This window comes from Prunus dulcis, chromosome 6 (assembly GCF_902201215.1).
Source record: "Prunus dulcis chromosome 6, ALMONDv2, whole genome shotgun sequence".
NCBI classification, from domain to species: Eukaryota; Viridiplantae; Streptophyta; class Magnoliopsida; order Rosales; family Rosaceae; genus Prunus; species Prunus dulcis.
The window spans coordinates 4,461,004-4,479,821 of NC_047655.1; the positions used below are offsets into that span (position 1 = coordinate 4,461,004).

Below are 18,818 nucleotides of genomic sequence, written 5' to 3' on the forward strand. Positions count from 1 at the left end.
TTTCCTTGGTGAATATATTTATTTATTTTTATTTAACAATTGTCTATAAGATTTGCTCGTGACATCTTCCAACAAAATGAGTGAGACAATGAAATAATTTTCTCTAACTCTTGATAGAGCATAGAAGCAAAACAATGATTAAGAATACTTAATTGGCCCTCTTCAACAGAAGGCATAACAATGATAATAAAAATACGGCTCTTGCTACATTTAGAGCCTCATTTAAGAGTCACAATAATGTGCGGACAAAATTAACACTCCCTCCTAATTCTCACTCCTGCCTGGCTTGCCTGAAGGACGGGGTGCCTGGAACAAGAAAAACAGTCACATAATTAAACTATTTAGATTAGCATAAATGCAAAATTAAATTAAAACAAGAGCTGTGGCTAGGGTTAATTACTGAATCAGCAGCATCTGGGATCCAGTCATTGGTTGCTGGGTTACACTGGCAAGAGGCATGGCAGTCAGTGTTCGTATCAGGTGCCAGGTTGTAATTTTTGTCACTTTTGTTGGGTACTTTGATAAACCCTGTTCCTGTTGTGTGGTGCTGCTTGTCAACACAATTCAGATCCTTATAGTAATCTGTTTCCACAAACTCCTCCCCAACCTCACTTCCATTAACAACTATTTTCTGCTTCAAATCCATAGAAAAATAGAGAGAGAAAAACAGCAGACAAAATTTTAAGCAAGGAACTAGAATTAAATAGTGAAAATGACGCAAAGATATCAACAAGGCGTTTGTAGGATAATTGCCTTCCAAGCAATAGACCCGGGTTCGACTCCCGGCAGACGCAAATTTTTTATTTTTATTTTTATTTTTAAAAATTTCTAGAAAATCTATTAAAACACCAGTGAAAATCAATTTCCCCTTTTTTATTTGGTAAAAACAAACAAACAAACAAACAAATCAATGAAAACCAACCTCAGTATCATTTTCCAGACGTTGGAACTCAACAAGTTCAGGAATTTCTGATTCTTTATTTGGGTTAGAGAGAGCATCGACGTATTGAGATGATGTGTATTCGCTACGTTGAGGCTTAGTGTGACGTTTGGGAGTGACTCCATCGAAGAATTCTCTTGTCTTTGACTCTATCTCTGCCTCTTCTTCATTTGACAAATGAATGTCACTCCTGTTTGGCCTCCCACAGCACGCCATTTTTCTTCTTCTTCTTCTTCTTTCTTTTTCGGTTCTCCTCCTCTGTATACTTTCCTCATGCAAAACTGGTTTTTATATATATGACTAGAGTAGAGGGGATGGTTTGGTGGAAGAGGTAGATATTTTTGCTTGCATTATTAACTTGATGAAATTGATGTGTGGGAAATTTTGGGACTCAAAACCAAAAGGTATCTTTTTGAAGAGAAAATATCTCAGTGATCTTATCTTTTTGTCTGCTTACACGGCATTGTTAGGTGGCTCAAGTTTGGTTTTTTCTTCAGTAGCTATCTAGATTTTGATTATTTGAGGCCCCATTTTCTTTCGTTTTGGACAATTCTGCCACTTTGCCTGATCTCTACATCTGTTTATCATATTGACATTGGGGGTACTTGGTTTTGCCACAATAGTAACACTTCAAGGTTGAAACTATATATATAGAGAGAGAAAAGAGATATGTGGTCGAAACACTTTGAACAAGTTTAATGGTGCAAGGATAATGTGATGCACTTGACTAGTTTGATGAAAACAATTGGCTTATGAAGCTTATGCCGCATAAATGATTTAAGGAAATTTTTGAGCTCTACTTTCGGAGAGTCGTTTAGATCGTCCTTAATTGAAAAGATTTATTCACATTTTTACGATGCAATGAGATGACAAGATTATGTTTTCATTTGCTGCATATTTACTAACAGAATTTGTAAGGAGTTTGATATTTGAACTCTTATTGTGATACTTTAAATTGTAAAAATAAGAGTAAGTATTTTATCACTGAAGTTCTGAATCCCATAAAAACTTAAGCATTTTCGTCTTCCAATCGCATAAATGGAAGATTGAAATGAAAGAACAGTGTTTTTTGCTTTTTGACTAGAATCAATCACACCACCACATAACTACCGTTCCTAACCATACATTAATCTATACATGTGGTGAGCTGAATTCATCTAGCTGTGGAAACGCTCCAAGTGGCAAAAGGCGGAAAAGGCCATTTGCTTCGGTGTAAACATTAGGACATGCTGAAAGTTAATAGAAAATGACCTTTCAGCCCCAAAAATACATTCAACTTTCGGCCAAACTTTTTGGAATATGTACATCCCTCCAAACACTCATGCCAAAAGTTGGGAGATTTTGGTCAATATCTCCAAGATTATGTTGTGTCCAACTCCTTTTTTTGGATTTGTTTGCGTTAGTCAGTAATTATTAGGAATTTGGAAGCTATTCTTTTGGCTTTTTATGTTGAATTTGTTGTGATAGTCGGTAAAAAGAAAGGCATTGTGTTGTTCTAAAAGTGACTGGTGGTAGATTTAGACATTTTTCTCGAAGATAAATAATGAGTGCTGGTATTTTTACCTCTTCTTTTATTTTCTTATTCATCTTATCTTTTCACTGCCCATTATGTATATTTGAAAAAATACAATCCTATCTTTCCACCCCATTATTATTCCTTAAAAATCCTTTAATTATTAATTCAAGCAGCTTATCTTTGCTAATCATTACTAGTTAAGATATGGAGAGGATTAAGTTTTGTTTGACAGACTGGATAAATGTTTTAGTTTAATATTTGGATTTTCTGGATATTTTAGTTTTTTATTCTCTGCTTTGTCGCTTGAATCGTTCTCTTCAACATTCATTATCTTGTTGTTTTCTTCTTTAGAAACAATTTGATTGAATGAAAGAAGACATAAGAAAATTGTTTGAGAATTGAGTTCCAAGCACTGAGGAGTCGTACGCTTTTTTCTTTTTTCTTTTTGACAAACGGTAGAATTGGTGGGTTATGTGAGTTGTAGTTTTTTCCCCAAATCCTTAGAAGTTATTTTACAAAATGGCAAATTTATCTTTATAATTTTGAAGATAAGGTGGGTGGGGAAATAGCAGTACTCTAAATAATACGCATGTGCATGCGGTCATTGTGGATTTTTCTTCTGGTAAATGGTGTTTTTGAATTTGAATATACAATTCTGTTCGAACACCAAGTCAAGTGTTAACTCAATACTAATTTGGGTTGAGTGGTACTATATCACTAGCTGACGTAGTGATACAATACCGTTCTATAATTTCTACAAGAGAAGCTAAGTTGAGTGTAATGTCTCCATGGCTTTGTTCATGAACTTAATTAGAAGCTAATTAAAAGGAGCTCAGAGCTCCGAGTAGAAATACTCACCTTGGACCCTTTATTATACATCAAATTGGGAATGACTCTTAAATCTAAAAAATGACGACAAGATTAAATCATTGGTGATTTCATTCTAAAGAAATGCAATATTCTATCAGTTTTTCCCATGTGAATTTTTTTACTGACTTGATCGATATGCTGATGGATTTTAGTTCATGCTTATTCTGATTGTTAAAGTCACATGGATTATGGAAGAGTTGATTATCAACATTCATAACATGGAAACAATTTCGTGTACAATTTGTGCAATCATTGTTATAATTGTCCGCTACTTTTCATGTCACTCATCAAAGAAATACACATATAGGAAACTATCTAGAGTTCATTTATAGATCGTTAAGGAAGAAAAAATCGAACACAAACCTCATATGTAGAGGTAACTACTTGAGCTCCAACATATATACTGAAATAATAAACATGAATTAATAGTCGATGACTATTTGACTTAAATGCATTTAAAACACTTGGCCAAAAGGAGGGTCTCAAATTTCATAGACTAGATAATTTATTGTGTTGCTGAATAAACTACAAAGAAAATATCAATAAACTAGCATATATCAGAATCTCAATATAAAGATTGACTTCATTAGACACTTTATCCGACTTTGATTAACTTCTTTATATAAAGATCGTAGGCACATCTATGATCTCAAATTTTGATAAATTATTCGTCAACTAATTAAAAATAGTTGAATTTGAGTGTAATTTTGCTTGTCACTTTTAACTCAAGGCATGTGTTCTTATTATTCTTCTCAACACTTCACACGTGTCTACATGCATAATCATTGTTCTATAAATATAAAATAAAAAGTTAATCATGATTATGCGTATAGACACGTGCCAATTATTAAAAAAAATGATAAAAATACACTTTAATTTACAGTAGTGAGCAAAAATATTTCCGTTGAATTCATGGTGTCCCAAGAAAAAATCTTTTGTCCAGCCCAGAACATATCCGTACAAGAGAAAAGCAACAAATTACAAAACAGCATCTCTTATCTAGGCCTTCTTGCCGAGCATTTTGCAAGTGAGTCACCTTTTCACTAACCTGAATTGTTTGATGAATAATATGTATGATGATCAAAATGACTAAAATCTAAAAAAAAGGCATGGTGGATGTTTAAATCCGAATAAGAAATGTGTAAAAAGTATGGTTAGATTCTAAATAGCCAAGATCTTTTTCCAGAGATCTTGTCTAATTGAATTAGTGTCGCCACAGTTTAGAGATTCTTGGGAACTAACTATGCCCAAAAGCAGAGAAAGAGACGGGGGAAAATGAAGAAAAGGAAAGATATACTTTGATTTCATTGTGCTTAAAAAGGCAATAGAATCAAAAGAATTGTACTTGTGACAAGGAGAGACATGCTTGCTGTCTAGCAATATAACAAAAGCAATACCAGCGTTCATGAGTTAGTAAGTTACTTAGTACCACCATAACTAAACGTTTCGGATCTATTCTATAATGTAATATTATAATCCAAACCATGCAATTTTAAGCTCATCATTTTATAGATTATTTCTGCAAAAGTTCATCTAAATCAGAGATCGTTTAGTCACTTGATTATTATCGTTAAATTTTATTGTTTATGAATTTGTCTATTTGTTTGGTAACATTTCGATAATTAAACTTTTTTTTTTATTTGAGTGAATTTTTGTAAGAATAATATTTATTGTGGGATAGACGCCAAAGCGTGTGATTTGTGCCGTATTAATTTTTCAATTAGTACTTGAGTATGATAGGAGATCGTTACTCGGGAGGCATGTGTATTTCAAACATATCAGTAAAAAGTTGACTTTATTTTACGTTAATAGATAACCTACATTACATGCATGTAACTTATAATTAATTAACGTTGCATGGCTACCATAAATAAAAAGAAGGAAATATCCTATGAAAAACATAGCTATAAAACTCTCTAGGCCGACAAGTAATGTTAAACATATGGTCTGGCTCGCTCCACATCATAACACACTGTTAATAATGAATTACACAGAGATGATTAAGTTTTGAGTCGAGAGTCTATAAATACCAACGAACTTTGCACTTGTTCAATATCATCTTTCTATATGTATACCAATTACCAAACCAAAGTGAGAATAATATTGGAGCTCTGACTTTCTCTCTCCGTCCACCTCCCTCAGGTCTCTGGACTTCGAATCCCATCATGTTTCCTAACATGTTTGCTTGGTGCTCGCATCTAGAAAGTTCAAGGTAAGGTAACCTATACATATATATATATATATATATATATATATATGAATTAGTGGATTGATTGGGCTCATTTTATTTGCTTATTGCAAAACATAACATTATTATTATTATTATTATTATTATAGACTATTAATTTTGTTGCTGAGGTTCTTACTAATTTTGCAAGTTGGTAAGTGCATCCTCACATGATCCATCCGTTGGATTGTAGCATGAGCAAGTATTTCTCTAATCTCCGGTATAAGGGTATCAACTAAGTAATCATATGAGAAAAGAGATTGATATAAAGAAAGAGTGGGAGACGCCACTTGTATCTCCTTAACGTAGTATGGGCAACTGTTTTTTTTTTTTTTTTTTTTTTTTGTATTTTGAGTGTTAGTGCATCAGTTAACTCGTCATAAGAGAATATAGATAGACATCCGGAATAGAATAAACACTTGTCTCTTCTTGATGTAGTATGCGCAAGTGTTTCTCCTATCATGGATGTAAGTGCATCATCTAACTAACGATATGAGAAGAAAAATAAAGAGAAAGTGGCAGTAAACCTTGGATATATGAGAAACACTTTTATCTTTTTAATATAATACGAGCAAGTGTTTCTCCTATTATGAATGTAAGTACATCAACTAACTAATTATATGATAAGTGAGATACTAAGAAAAAATACATAACACCCGGGATAGGAGAAACACTCACTTATCCTTGATATAGGATGTACAAGTGTCTTTTCTATTCCGAATATAAGTGCATCAGCTAACTAAATCATATGACAAGAGAGATAGAGATGAGGATACCTTACGCTCAACCATTGCAGAATGCATCGTAAGGAAAGTAGCATTTTCGTGTGAATTTTTCAACCATTGCAAGAGTCAGGAAAATGGCATTTTCAAGGTTGAAATTATTTTTACTTTTCTGGACTGTCACGAATCCCTGTCCAGTCTCCATCCCTTCATCAAATTAAAAAGGAAACTTTTCTATAGTCAACCGTCACTCCTCCAAATCCGTCCCGTACACGTGTCCTTTTAGACTACATGTGTACGGTAGTCGAACACTTGTCCATTTACACTCTCTTTCTTCACGTGCACATGCCCTCCTAGCCCTCCTATCCCTCCAGAGTCACACACACTCAACCACCACCACTGTGCTAATAACTCGAGATAAACCTGCGTTTTTTAGGCCCTAAAGCCGTTAATTTTCCGTTCACTCAGAAAGAAGAACGCCACCGCCGTCACCGGAAACCGGGACAACCTGTACTCCGTTCCGTTTCACGGGGATCCGTTGCCGGGGAAGCATAAGCAAACAAGATTGTCTCTGCGCTCCGACGGGTCAGTCAGTGAGCTTCATTATTTTATTGTTTTAATTTAAATTATTTTCAGCTCTTTTATTAATTAATTAACTAATAATGTAATAATTAATGATAAAATTTGCGGGAGATTAGACGGGTTAAACTTGCTATCCTAAACGCGCTGGTGGCGCTTTCCTTATCCTGCGCCCCCACCCCTTATGCTTTCTCTTTCAAAGCGCTACTCTGGTACTGAGTGAATCTGATCTGTCTGTGTGTGATTGCAATTGGGTTTTCAGAGGCCGAGAGGTACTAAAGGCGAGGAAGAAAGAAGAGCAAATGGCGGGAAAGGTTTCGAATTTCTCGGATCTGATTCAGCGAGTGGCGGCTTCTTGCTTGCTACACCCTCTCGCCGCCGGCCGGCACAATCCTGGCAACTCGCCGGTGAGTCGAGGCGGTGGCGACGAGGAGGATGAAGCGTGCGAGAACGAGAGCTGCGACGAGCATGACGAGGACGACGAAGAGGAAGAAGATGAAGGTGAGATTGGAGACGGAGGTTTAGGGTTTAGGGCTCGGGAGGATCGGGGGACGTCGACGAAGACGAAGACGGAGGTGATGGAGATGGAGATGGCAATGAGGGAGGTGTTCGACGCCGTTTCAGCAATGAAGAAGGCGTACGTCAGCCTCCAAGAGGCCCACAGCCCGTGGGACCCGGAGAAGCTCAGAACAGCTGACGTGGCGGTGGTGGGTGAGCTGAGAAAACTCGGGGTGCTCAGAGAGAGATTTCGAAGAAGATGCACCGCTGGCGGCGGCGGCGGAGGTAGCGGAGTAGTAATGACGGCGAGTACATTGAGAGAGGTGGTGGCGCCGTACGAGGCGGCGGTGGAGGAGCTGAAGAGAGAAGTGAAGTCCAGTGAAGTCGAGATCCAAAACCTCAAGGAGAAGCTAAACGGCGTCGTTAACATCTCCCACTCTAAGAAGGGCAGGTCTCTCTCTAGGAGGAAGGTCGGCTGCAGCAGTCAAGCTCAAGGTACTAAAGTATCTACCTGTCAGACCCAAAAAAAAAAAAAAAAAAAAAGTATCTACCTGCTTTGTCTTATATTTCAAAATGACAATTCTACCCTTGTTAACGATTCTGTAATTACAGTCGCAGTAGCTCCGGCGCCGGAACTGTTCGAGGCGACGATGAGCCAAGTGAGAGAGGCATCGAAGTCGTTCACATCGCTGCTCCTCTCTCTCATGCGAGGGGCCCACTGGGACATCGCCGCCGCCGTCCGATCAATCGAAGCCGCCACCGCTACCGCCATCACTGCCGGATCGTTCAGCACGTCGTCGATCATAGCGACGCAAAACGGCAACGCCAAGTACGCGTTGCAGTCGTATATTTCACGAAAGCTCTTCCAGGGCTTCGACCACGAGACCTTCTACATGGACGGCAGCCTCTCCTCGCTGCTCAACCCGGACCAGCACCGCCGCGACTGCTTCGCGCGGTACCGGGACTTCAAGGCCATGGACCCCACCGAGCTGCTCGGGATTCTGCCCACGTGTCAGTTCGGGAAGTTTTGCAACGCCAAGTACCTGGCGATCGTTCATCCCAAGATGGAGGAGTCGTTGTTTGGGGACTTGGAGCAGAGACGACATGTCTTAGACGGAGGGCACCCGAGGAGTGAGTTTTACGGGGAGTTTTTGGGGCTGGCGAAGGCAGTGTGGTTGCTGCATTTGCTGGCGTTTTCGCTGGACCCGGCTCCGAGTCAGTTCGAGGCGAGTCGAGGAGCCGAGTTTCATCCGGATTATATGGATAGTGTTGTGAAGTTTGCGGGCGGGCGGGTTCCCTCGGGTCAGGTTGTCGGGTTTCCGGTGAGTCCGGGGTTTAAGTTGGGGAACGGGTCGGTGATTAAGGCCAGGGTTTATCTGGTAAACCGGAATTAGATATTTTAATAATAGTATTAGGTTGCTAGTGAGTGAGTAGTGCCTAATGTTATTTAGACTTGTAGCTTTGTGTAATGTTTAGCTGTGTCACTGTCACCGTGGCGTGTGATATAAAAATGTACCTTTTTCTTAGAATCGTTCTTCTGCACTTTTTAGAGATAAAATATTGCCTTTAATAATTGCATATGGATTATAATCTCATAGCCTATATATAACAAGATGAAAGATCTATGCCATTGTTAGTGACTTATAGCCGTTGATGTATGCAAGGTTTCAATGCTTCAATATTTAGAAATTAAAATCCCATATTTATTGATTACATTACATTATTGTTAATTATATCATAAAACTCACTTGTATAGTTGGATCTCGTGTCTATTAAAATGTCATCTATAATATGGTTAGAAAAGAAAATGAGATCGCTTTAGCGTTGCTCCAATATGTAAATGTTTTAGGCAATGCAATCACCAAGACACCTACTAATATGATGTCACAAGAATAAGAATTATCTGGTATCCATTCAAATGGCATTGTAATAAATTATCTGGATAGTAAATATTATGTTACTATCCGGTACAGTGGAAGGGAAGTAGCTTCCCACAGAGAAGGGTACAATGCAATGATGCCTTCTAAACCTTTCATATCCTCTCCAATGATACAATGATCAATGATGTAAAAATACAATGCATAAAATGGAAAAGTAAAAGAAATCTTGCAGAGGGGACAAAAACAAAAAAGAATGGATCTTTAACAATTGAAGAGGCAATTCCCAATCAAAAGTTGTGTCTTCACGGAAACTCAAAATCAGGAAAGCAGATTCATACCCTGAAAATATTTTTCGCCTGCCACGGAGAACAAACGAGCAAATAAGCATCATGACAATTTATCAGTAGGTTTCGATTAAACGAAAACTATTACTGTGACATACTTGCTCTAGCACTAGAAACATAATCACATTCCAAGATCCTAGCCGACCAAAGTTTGGGAGGAACCCTTTATAAAAGGCCAAAAATCCCTGCAGTATATCATCTGTCATGAGTTCCATAACATTTAAGGAAGCTGGTGACAAAAATTTCAGCCTTTTTACTTAAATGAAACGCTTTGAAGGGTAATGACTATGAATGGTACAGCCAGAGTGGAAATACGGATTAAGACTGAAATAAACCAACATACCTCATACTTCAAAGTTTTGATGAAGCAGTCAAAGGTGTTTTTGTAAGTAGAATCTCCCATCATTCTAGATTTCACCTGGAACATAACAAGCAGGGCATCCAACCCAACATTTCCTTACTAGCTCATCCATCAAAACTATATAAAATTGTTTTGTACAATAAGAAAATGTCATCACAATCTTTCACTAACACACCCTTGTTACAGCCCGCACCGAACAATGTGCAGGTTATGCTAACCAGCATTCCATGATTTTTAAAATTTTGAGAATAAATATAGCATGCACAGATCTTTGTTTCTTCTTTGGTTGGAATACAGCATGCCCGGATCAAGCGTCCAATTTTCAGTACCATATTCATCATATAATCTTCAATATTTTCATTTCCAATGCTATGCTTTACAAGGCAGCATGAGAGAGAGAGAGAATGAACGAACGAGAGATTTATCATTTGATAACTTCTCTTTAAAATTCTGTTTTATGTTTACACTTCAGCTGTAATTTCCATACGTTAAATATAAATATATATGTTAATGAATTAATATTGAAATTTCAGTTCTAGAAAGCCAAGATCAATATCGAAGTTGAAATTAAAAGGTTGATGATCTGCGATGAAGAATTTATTGTTTCAAAAATATCTCTAAAGTTTCCATATTTTTTGGCAATAGTGCATTTGCATTTCAATGTAGTTGCAATTCAAACCAATGTATTTATTTACGGCCTTATGAAGATAAATTGGAGTACCAAACTTATTTTTACAACTAATTGGTTGCAGAATGCATACCACATCAACAGGAGAGCCAATACAAACTGCAAAAAAACCAGCACCCAGACCAGCTAGGAGATGAGTGAAAATATTGTCCATGAACCCTGGAATTTTCAAAATCGTCTGCATAAGTATGAAGAATCAGGACTCACTGGGATTTATCATCCTAGATGTAGAAAATTCGAAATCACTTGCAAATTATAAAGATAATTGAACTTAAGAGACGGAATGCTCTGATATTACCTCCTTTACTTGATCATAACTGGCTAGTTCAGCAGCATTTATAATAGCATTTCGTGCTACATTTGGCCCCAGCCCAGTCCACAGGGCCCCTACTCCTTCCTGATTATTTTGACAAATATTAATAAACATAGACGAATAAGCTGATGTGAAAACAAAGTTAAAAAAAGGTAAACTAAAAACTTTGTTCTACTTTAAGTAAACTAACCTGTCTCACTATAGTTAAATAAGCATCTACAGCTCCAGAATAACGCCTAGGAACTCCAGCTGGCAATTTTCCTTCAGCTTGAAGTCGAACCTTCACAAGGTCCGTTGGATTAGCCACTATGATTGCCAGAGCACCTGTCAATGCGAAAGTTTGTGATACGAGTATGCTGTTAAATTTACTTTTTCAGTTCGAAAGGCAAGGAAGATAATGGCAACATACGCAGAGTATGTTAGTGAATAGTGCGCAATACAATTAATTCTAGCAAGATGGTTGCCAAATATACTAACCAGTCAATAGAGCAGCAAGTATTTTGTGGAACAGAGGAATATCTCCAACAAAAGCACTGCCAACAAGGAAAATTTTGACCTGTTCAACATTCAGTTTATGGATATGCAGAATGTGTCACAAATAAAGCATTTAACAGGAATTCATAATTGCATTTGTGAAAGAAACGTATCTGGAACTCACAGGATCATATAACCCAATCCTTAAGCCTCCGTAAATACACTGGCGTTGTAATCCTGGAATTATGCCATTCCAAAGTGCTGCTAAACCTTCTTCCCTAGCGATGGTAGCCATAGTACCGAACAAGCCCCTATATTTCTGTGAGCCAGTTGTATCCCCCACAACTGCTTTCTTTTGGAGCTGGAGCCTGACTTTAGCAGTGTCTAAAGGAATGGTGCAGAACTGCACAATATCCATGCAGACACCAAATGGGAAGAATCTCTTAAATGTTATATACCGAGCAGCAATTGTTACGAATACGCATATACACAATACCTTATCAGGCTACCAAGCATCAGCTAGAGTCCTATATCGTCTTAATGCTGCCAACTCATTTGAATTGTAGCTTAGCATTAACCTTATAACCTAATCATATCATATGTTAAAGGGTTGTACCCTATTTAACTTTTTAGTTTCTTTCAGATAATCCACATAATTATACCAGGACATGCTGCCAAACACAAATAAGAAGCAGCTACCCTTACATTTTAACATTCAAGAATGCTACAAACTCAGAATCCAAGTAAAATTTAAACCCATAAACCATCAAGGAAACGTATTGACATTATGCTAACTACTTTCCACACAATTGAACAACAAGCATTGATCTTTATATAAAACTGGCATAACCCAAGTAACAAAATACATTTATTAAGCTGAAAAACATAAATTAAAGCCAAATAATCATCAAACAGCTAACCCAGTTAAGCATATTTCTTAACTAAGAAGTAAAACTAATAAATCAGCTGAAAATATAAAGAGGCATTAACATAAACAGAAGGATCAACGATACCTCAGCGAAACAGGCTGCGAAAGCACTGCACAGGAAAGTTTGCAAGAATGAGATCTCAGACCTGGGGCTGAGATCTGCCATCGGAAGGTGCAAAACGAAAGCTCAGAAGCAAGGATTGGGAAAATGGGTAGGCAAATTTTTGGTTGAGTTGAAGAGAGGGAATGGCGTTGAGGTTATAAAGAAGGTGGATAACGTGTAATTATGAAGGAAAGGTACATGGAAGAAATAGTATGGCCTTTTTGGTCTCCATTCAAAGCTTTGCAAAACTGAGTTTTTCACTCCTTGCTATTCCTGCCTCTCTTGTCGTCATCGTTTCAATTATTTTAGGGGGTAAGTGATTATGGGTTCTATTAGTTTAATCCTTCTGAACTTCAAATTCTTCAATGTGATTTGTTGATGTGTGATTATTGGCTTTCCTTTGCATTTTAAAATTTTTGTAATATTTTTATTTTCTTACAATTTTATTTTTGTAGACCAATTCAAAAAATAATGAAATATCAGTTTACATCAAATTATGCACAATTCAACAGATAAAAAAGAAAAGAAAAAGGTATGCATGCAGTAAAAAAATCATCATAAGGAGCTTATATCTCAAGTGGTTATAATCATTTACTCATGTAAGAAATCTAAATTCAATTTCCTCTCCTCCAATATCACTCGCAATTTTTCTCATTTAGTTGCTTATCATTTACATTCGACTTTTTGGTCTTCATATCCAAAGAGAATCTTCTGTGTAATATACTTTATACATCATGATAAATTCTTCATCTAAAAAAACCATGATAATGCTATTAAAATAAAACGAAGAAAATTAATTCAGTGATTTTTTATATATTTCTTTTCGATTGTTTTGTATTTATTTTGTGTCATGTGCTGAGAAAGGGATTCGTTGATGGACATCAACCGAAAAAAATAGTGTGGGGGAAAGGTACGTAGTCACAATGCTAAATGTGGAACTTGACATATTGCATCATCAATTTGTTCAGTGTGTACTAACTAGTAATTACCTCCCCCAACAACATTTTCAAAATATTTTAATCTTAACATAGATGTTTGTGGGATGACTTATAGCTCAATAAATAAATTTTAGTTTAATCTTTGTTGTACTTAAATGTTGAAGTGGCTAATTCTTATTGGTGGATATCAACATGTCAAGTTGGGTTGGAGTAGCTACAGGTCACGTGTTCGATTTCATCTTTCCCAAATATGATTATATCACTAAAAAAAACCTCGAGTTACATAAAAGAAAAAGTAAAAAAATGTAAAAGAAAATTTAAATGAAAAGTGCATTGACTTATGGTCTCAAGTTTCTCATTCTCATGACACTTTGATAGTGTATGAGAGATTTAGATTATTGCTTCGTATTTATAAAAAAGAAAAAGAAAAAAGGACTGGGCTTGGATCCCATACAGCCCACGATTATGTTCCGGCCCAATCTTGAAGGTGCAGGAGCATTTAAGCTGGACCATAACAGTAGGCAAGACAGCCTCCAAGTCGTGCGCGGGAACACAATTCCACGAATTCCCGCCAATTGAAACCCAAAATTCCCAAACACGGTTCATTTCCCTCCTCCACTATATAAACCCTAGCCCCATACCCCACGCACTCAAACCCTCAAAATCTCCTGCACCTATTTTCCCCCCAAAAGGAAACCCTAACCCCAATCAAGAATCCGTACACCTCCACGACCCGGAAGCGATGTTGGAGCTCCGACTGGTTCAGGGGTCGCTGCTGAAGAAGGTTCTTGAGTCCATCAAGGACCTCGTCAACGACGCCAACTTCGATTGCTCCGCCACTGGCTTCTCCCTCCAGGCCATGGATTCCAGCCACGTGGCGCTGGTGGCGCTGCTGCTCAGATCCGAGGGCTTCGAGCACTACCGCTGCGACCGCAATATCTCCATGGGCATGAACCTCACCAACATGTCCAAGATGCTGAAATGCGCCGGAAATGATGACATCATCACTATCAAGGCTGACGATGGCAGCGATACTGTCACCTTCATGTTCGAAAGCCCCAGTATGCTCCTCTTCTTTCTTTCATTTCATTTTTGCTGTTAAATTTGTTTTCTTTTGGCTGGTAATGCTTGTTTGTTTTTCTATTAACCTTGAATTTTTGTAAATCTTGTTTTTTGTTGTTGAATGCGATAAATTGTTGGAAAACAAAAGAAACATGACCTGCAAGTCTTGAAATTGAAGCGAAACTGAATTTGATAGCCTGATAGTGTTTGGTTGGAAATTTTGGCCTTTTTGTTAAGTCAGAATTATATATCATCGCTATAAAGTGTTGTATAAAGGTACACTGGGTTTGTTTCTGTTAATTTGATCCTGGCCGAGGTTTATCATTTCATACCTATCTAGGTTCTGATAGAGTTTTGTTTACATGCCCCTGCCATGGTTGTTCTGTACTTCAATGCAAGGTAGTAATTACTGATATTGATTGTAAAGTGGAGGGTTTGGAAATTTGTAACTATTGATATTGAGAGAAAATAAACAGAAATGATGAAATTTATAATGAAGTGGACAGAAAGAAATGTAGGGAGACATTATCCAACAGTGGTAGTTGTAAGAAATGTTTTAAAGAAATTTTGATTATGTGACGGCTTGTTACTGTGCTTCAATATTGTTTTCTAAGTGATGTATTTTGTTCTTTGGGTAATGGATCACAGCACAAGATAAAATTTCTGATTTTGAGATGAAGCTGATGGACATTGATAGTGAGCACCTTGGAATTCCGGAGGCAGAATACCATGCTATTGTTAAGATGCCTTCAGCTGAGTTTGCTAGGATATGTAAAGACCTCAGTGGCATTGGTGATACAGGTACTGTTAACTTCTGTCCCCTTAGAATATTCATGATTCACCAAATTTGGAATGTTGACTTTGAGTAATGGGTTGATGTTGCTTACAGTTGTGATATCTGTGACCAAGGAGGGTGTGAAGTTCTCTACAAGAGGGGATATTGGCACTGCTAACATCGTCTGTAGGCAGAACACTACAGTTGACAAGGTATTGCTGTTGTATCCCTGTAATTATGTGACTCCTCACAAAAACATTAATGTACAAGCTGTGTGGTATTTGGTATTGCAATCCAATGTCTAACTCTGTTTCTTTTCCTTTCAAATTTTTGGGAATTGCAGCCTGAAGAAGCAACAGTTATTGATATGAATGAGCCAGTTTCATTGACATTTGCTCTGAGGTACATGAATTCCTTCACAAAAGCGACCACATTGTCGAACACAGTTACAATCAGCCTGTCTTCTGAACTTCCGGTTGTGGTTGAGTACAAGATTGCAGAGATGGGCTACATCAGGTTCTACTTGGCTCCTAAGATAGAAGAAGATGAAGATGAGACGAAGCCTGAAGTTTGAGTGTTATGCCACGGCAGAGGCATATACTTTGTTTACTTGAACTGCACTGTTTAAAAATCCATGTAGAGGATTTTTTGTCATATACGCTTCAATTCGAAGTTTTCCTTGCTTTCTCTGTGAATGAGTTGGCAAATCTGTAGTTTAGGAATCTTCAAATCTATTAGGTTCTGTGTTGTAGGTTTTTAATTGAAAACGTTGTTCTTTCTCCTCTCCTTTTCCTTTTTTTGGGTTCGTGTTTGATTTGTGGTTATATAATCAAATGAACTCTGCAACTGCTCACAGATAATGGTGCCTAGTAGCTATGTGAAGGTAAAAGTTTCATGTATAATTAAATCATCATATAATCTTTCATTGATTGTCAAAATTGAAGAATGATACACAGAATTAGAACACCAAATCCTGCTAAGGCTTAAAAGTAAATGATTCAAATTCCTCTGTTGACAACCCTAGAATGAACAGCAATAAAATTGAGCTAGCACCTCAGGGATCAAGCTGGCAAAGCAACAAAAACATGTCCTTTCTGATTGGGCAGACAATCCCTCTTCCTCTCTTTTGCATAAAAATATTTTGGGAGGGTGCAACTCAGAAAATATGCTGCATGAACCCATTAAAAACTCTGGGTTAATCTTATCTATTTCGTTTCTTGGCTTCGCTGTAGAGAATGACTCCTGTTACTGTGAGAGAATAACCGAGCATCCCAGTTACTGATACAGGATTTCTAAATATCAAAATTGACACCACCACGGCAACAGCTCCTTTTGCATTTCCCAACACCTGGAAGAGCCCCAATATCTCAAATTAGGGTTCAAATACAATCAACCAAATAGGAACCACATTGAGCAAGAATGTCACAAACAATATAGGAACCAAGGAGAAAAGCTTCTGTAGGTGGGCCTATCTATGCCACGTGATAGAGCTGAGTATGAGAAAGTCTAGTGAAAGAATGAAACGTGTTTGATCATCAATTTCGAACACATTCTATATTTTAAATTACTACTCAACATTGTCACGTGACATGAACAACCTCACATAAGTTTTTCTTAGAACGAAGAGAGCATTGAGATGAGATTCGACTAGGTAGCATCAAGTAGGCAAACAGGCACGCATTTGTCCCACATTTAAGCTTTGTTTTGGATAATGCATTTGTCGCAAATAAATTCAAAATTGCAAAGAAGAGGGATAATATTTTTACCTGGAGGGTCAAGGCACTGGTGTGTTTTGTTACCAAGAAATTGGTCAAATTGACAAAATATGCGAGAGCAGAATTGAATACTAGATACCATACGATGGACACATCATCTCTTGCAAGTGCAATTGTGATCCCAACCACATCCTCTTCCATATAAAGTGCTGCAGGTAGAAGGAATGCAACAGCTACAGGACCCATGTACATGAGGAGGTTCATAGAATTAAGCTTTTCCCTGATAAAATAATTAAAATTGGAGATGGCTACTATCAATCAGCTGATCAATCAGAACATCACATTATATAATTGATAGAATTGTTCAATATCTTACCCTTCAGAAGACAGCAATATCCCTTGGAGCACTGACTTGAGTGCCCTTGCTGCTGTAGCACCAACACACATTATGAATCCGAAGACATGAAAACTTGGTTCTCCCTTCAGTCAATGGAAAGAGAAAATTATGAATATTCAGTAATGATCAACAGCTTTCACTCTCACAACTTCAAACAAGAAATATATATATCTAACCAAACAAAATCCTTGCTTTTAATGTTTTTGGCAGTGAGAAAAAGCAAACAATGAGTACAAATTTACACAGTTGATACGAACCCCTCAGAAATTCTTGCATCCAACGAATGTATACACCGTTTTTCTTTCAATAACCCTCTCTCGTAATGATCATACAACCAACTATTGTTAGACTGACATATGTAATTTGCAGCTAGAATATGTAGTCAAAAGAAATTTTGAGAAAATATATTTACGTCTTAACTGGAAACAAATTAAGGAATTTATTATGACAATGAAATCAATAAAAAAAAGGAAGAAAAGAAACCCTTAAAATTCATGAAGCAAGAACATCAACTAAATTACACAAAATGAATACAACCCAATCAGGAAAATTAATTCATCAAAAGGGAGGTCCAATCCAAAAAAAAAGGAGAAAAGGGCAACATTGATACTCACAATAAATTTAAAGAAAAATAAAATAAAAATGAAGGAGATGTTCTTACCCCACTGGCAATAACAACACCGGTGACAACCGGTATGAGAGTAACATAGGTGAGCCAGCCCTCTTTCTTGAGGGTCATAAGATACGCAAACACCGCGGTGAAAAACGGCGTCGTGGCGCCAACAGCCTGGTTAAACGACACGGCCAGATACCGGAGCGAGATGTTCCCGCCAACGACGGACAAACAGAAGATGAAACCGAGGGACGATATCTTGAGGAACTGGACACGTGACTTGATGCTCTGCATGGGCACCACCTTGATCCATGAAATGGCTACGTAGCTCAGGAGAGAGCAAGCCAGCATGTGGCAAAGGGTCAAGAAGATCGGGTACTTGAACCCGTAATTGCTCAGCAAAAACTTGTTCAACAACAAGACTCCGATGTTCGATGAGTACCAGGCTGTTATTAATCCGACCGTGAAAAACTTGTCTGACATTTTTCTTTTCGGGTTTTTTTCGTTCACAAGCTTAAATTTTTTGGTTTCCTTGTATGTTGGAGGAAGCAAAGGGTTGAGTTCATGGATGTTGTTGAGAGAGAGAGAGAGAGAGAGATTTGATCACAAGAGAGAGATTTTTGATCACAGGGTGGGATTGGAGGTGATATCAATGGAGGAGATGGGATGTAATGGGAAGGAGAAGGGTCGATAGGACACAGAATTGGAACGTAGATTTCGAGCTTTAAAGTCGGATGAGTATTTTGGTTCTTCACGTTTATTATGTTTTGGCTTTTTTCTTTGGATGTTATGTTAAAATTCCAGTATGAGAAATGTGACTGTAAAATGATAATTGCGATGGTGATCAACAGTTGGGATTTGTCCATGAGTGAAAA

At 37.5% G+C, this 18,818-nt stretch overlaps 5 protein-coding genes across 7 annotated transcripts; 2 read left to right on the top strand and 3 right to left on the bottom strand.

The window, feature by feature from the left end:
* Positions 1-77: 77 nt before the first annotated feature.
* On the bottom strand, positions 78-1,304 carry LOC117629606. Of its 2 annotated transcripts, none has more exons than XM_034362138.1 (3): positions 923-1,304; positions 401-634; positions 78-306 (listed from the first exon to the last, which is right to left on the bottom strand). In XM_034362138.1, the coding sequence occupies exons 1-3, from the start codon at positions 1,154-1,156 to the stop codon at positions 265-267; spliced, it is 510 nt and encodes a 169-aa protein (XP_034218029.1). In that variant the 5' UTR covers positions 1,157-1,304; the 3' UTR covers positions 78-264. The 2 variants fall into 2 exon arrangements, with proteins under 2 accessions (XP_034218029.1, XP_034218030.1); XM_034362139.1 differs by having other exon boundaries at positions 401-631; positions 923-1,299.
* A 5,310-nt stretch (positions 1,305-6,614) lies between these two features.
* Positions 6,615-8,881, top strand: LOC117633281 (protein GRAVITROPIC IN THE LIGHT 1). The gene is made up of 3 exons (XM_034367017.1): positions 6,615-6,860; positions 7,117-7,847; positions 7,965-8,881. The coding sequence occupies exons 2-3, from the start codon at positions 7,157-7,159 to the stop codon at positions 8,744-8,746; spliced, it is 1,473 nt and encodes a 490-aa protein (XP_034222908.1). The 5' UTR covers positions 6,615-6,860; positions 7,117-7,156; the 3' UTR covers positions 8,747-8,881.
* A 355-nt stretch (positions 8,882-9,236) lies between these two features.
* Positions 9,237-12,765, bottom strand: LOC117632685 (mitochondrial uncoupling protein 2). 2 transcript variants are annotated; one of them, XM_034366233.1, is made up of 9 exons: positions 12,426-12,765; positions 11,597-11,815; positions 11,416-11,494; positions 11,129-11,262; positions 10,924-11,022; positions 10,699-10,803; positions 9,920-9,994; positions 9,675-9,761; positions 9,237-9,588 (listed from the first exon to the last, which is right to left on the bottom strand). In XM_034366233.1, the coding sequence occupies exons 1-9, from the start codon at positions 12,504-12,506 to the stop codon at positions 9,565-9,567; spliced, it is 903 nt and encodes a 300-aa protein (XP_034222124.1). In that variant the 5' UTR covers positions 12,507-12,765; the 3' UTR covers positions 9,237-9,564. The 2 variants fall into 2 exon arrangements, with proteins under 2 accessions (XP_034222124.1, XP_034222125.1); XM_034366234.1 differs by lacking the exons at positions 9,237-9,588; positions 9,675-9,761 and having other exon boundaries at positions 9,951-10,054; positions 12,426-12,739.
* Positions 12,766-13,917: 1,152 nt separating this feature from the next.
* Positions 13,918-16,073, top strand: LOC117632382 (proliferating cell nuclear antigen). Its single transcript, XM_034365839.1, has 4 exons — positions 13,918-14,442; positions 15,092-15,244; positions 15,333-15,430; positions 15,562-16,073. Exons 1-4 carry the CDS (start codon positions 14,124-14,126, stop codon positions 15,790-15,792), a joined length of 801 nt encoding a protein of 266 aa, XP_034221730.1. The 5' UTR covers positions 13,918-14,123; the 3' UTR covers positions 15,793-16,073.
* A 42-nt stretch (positions 16,074-16,115) lies between these two features.
* On the bottom strand, positions 16,116-18,537 carry LOC117629785 (probable sugar phosphate/phosphate translocator At3g11320; the record flags this gene model as incomplete). Its single annotated transcript, XM_034362386.1, has 4 exons — positions 16,116-16,566; positions 16,985-17,213; positions 17,310-17,413; positions 17,992-18,537. Coding segments are annotated over 4 exons (1,026 nt in total), but the record flags the coding sequence as incomplete, so codon positions are not given.
* Between the last annotated feature and the right edge of the window lie 281 nt (positions 18,538-18,818).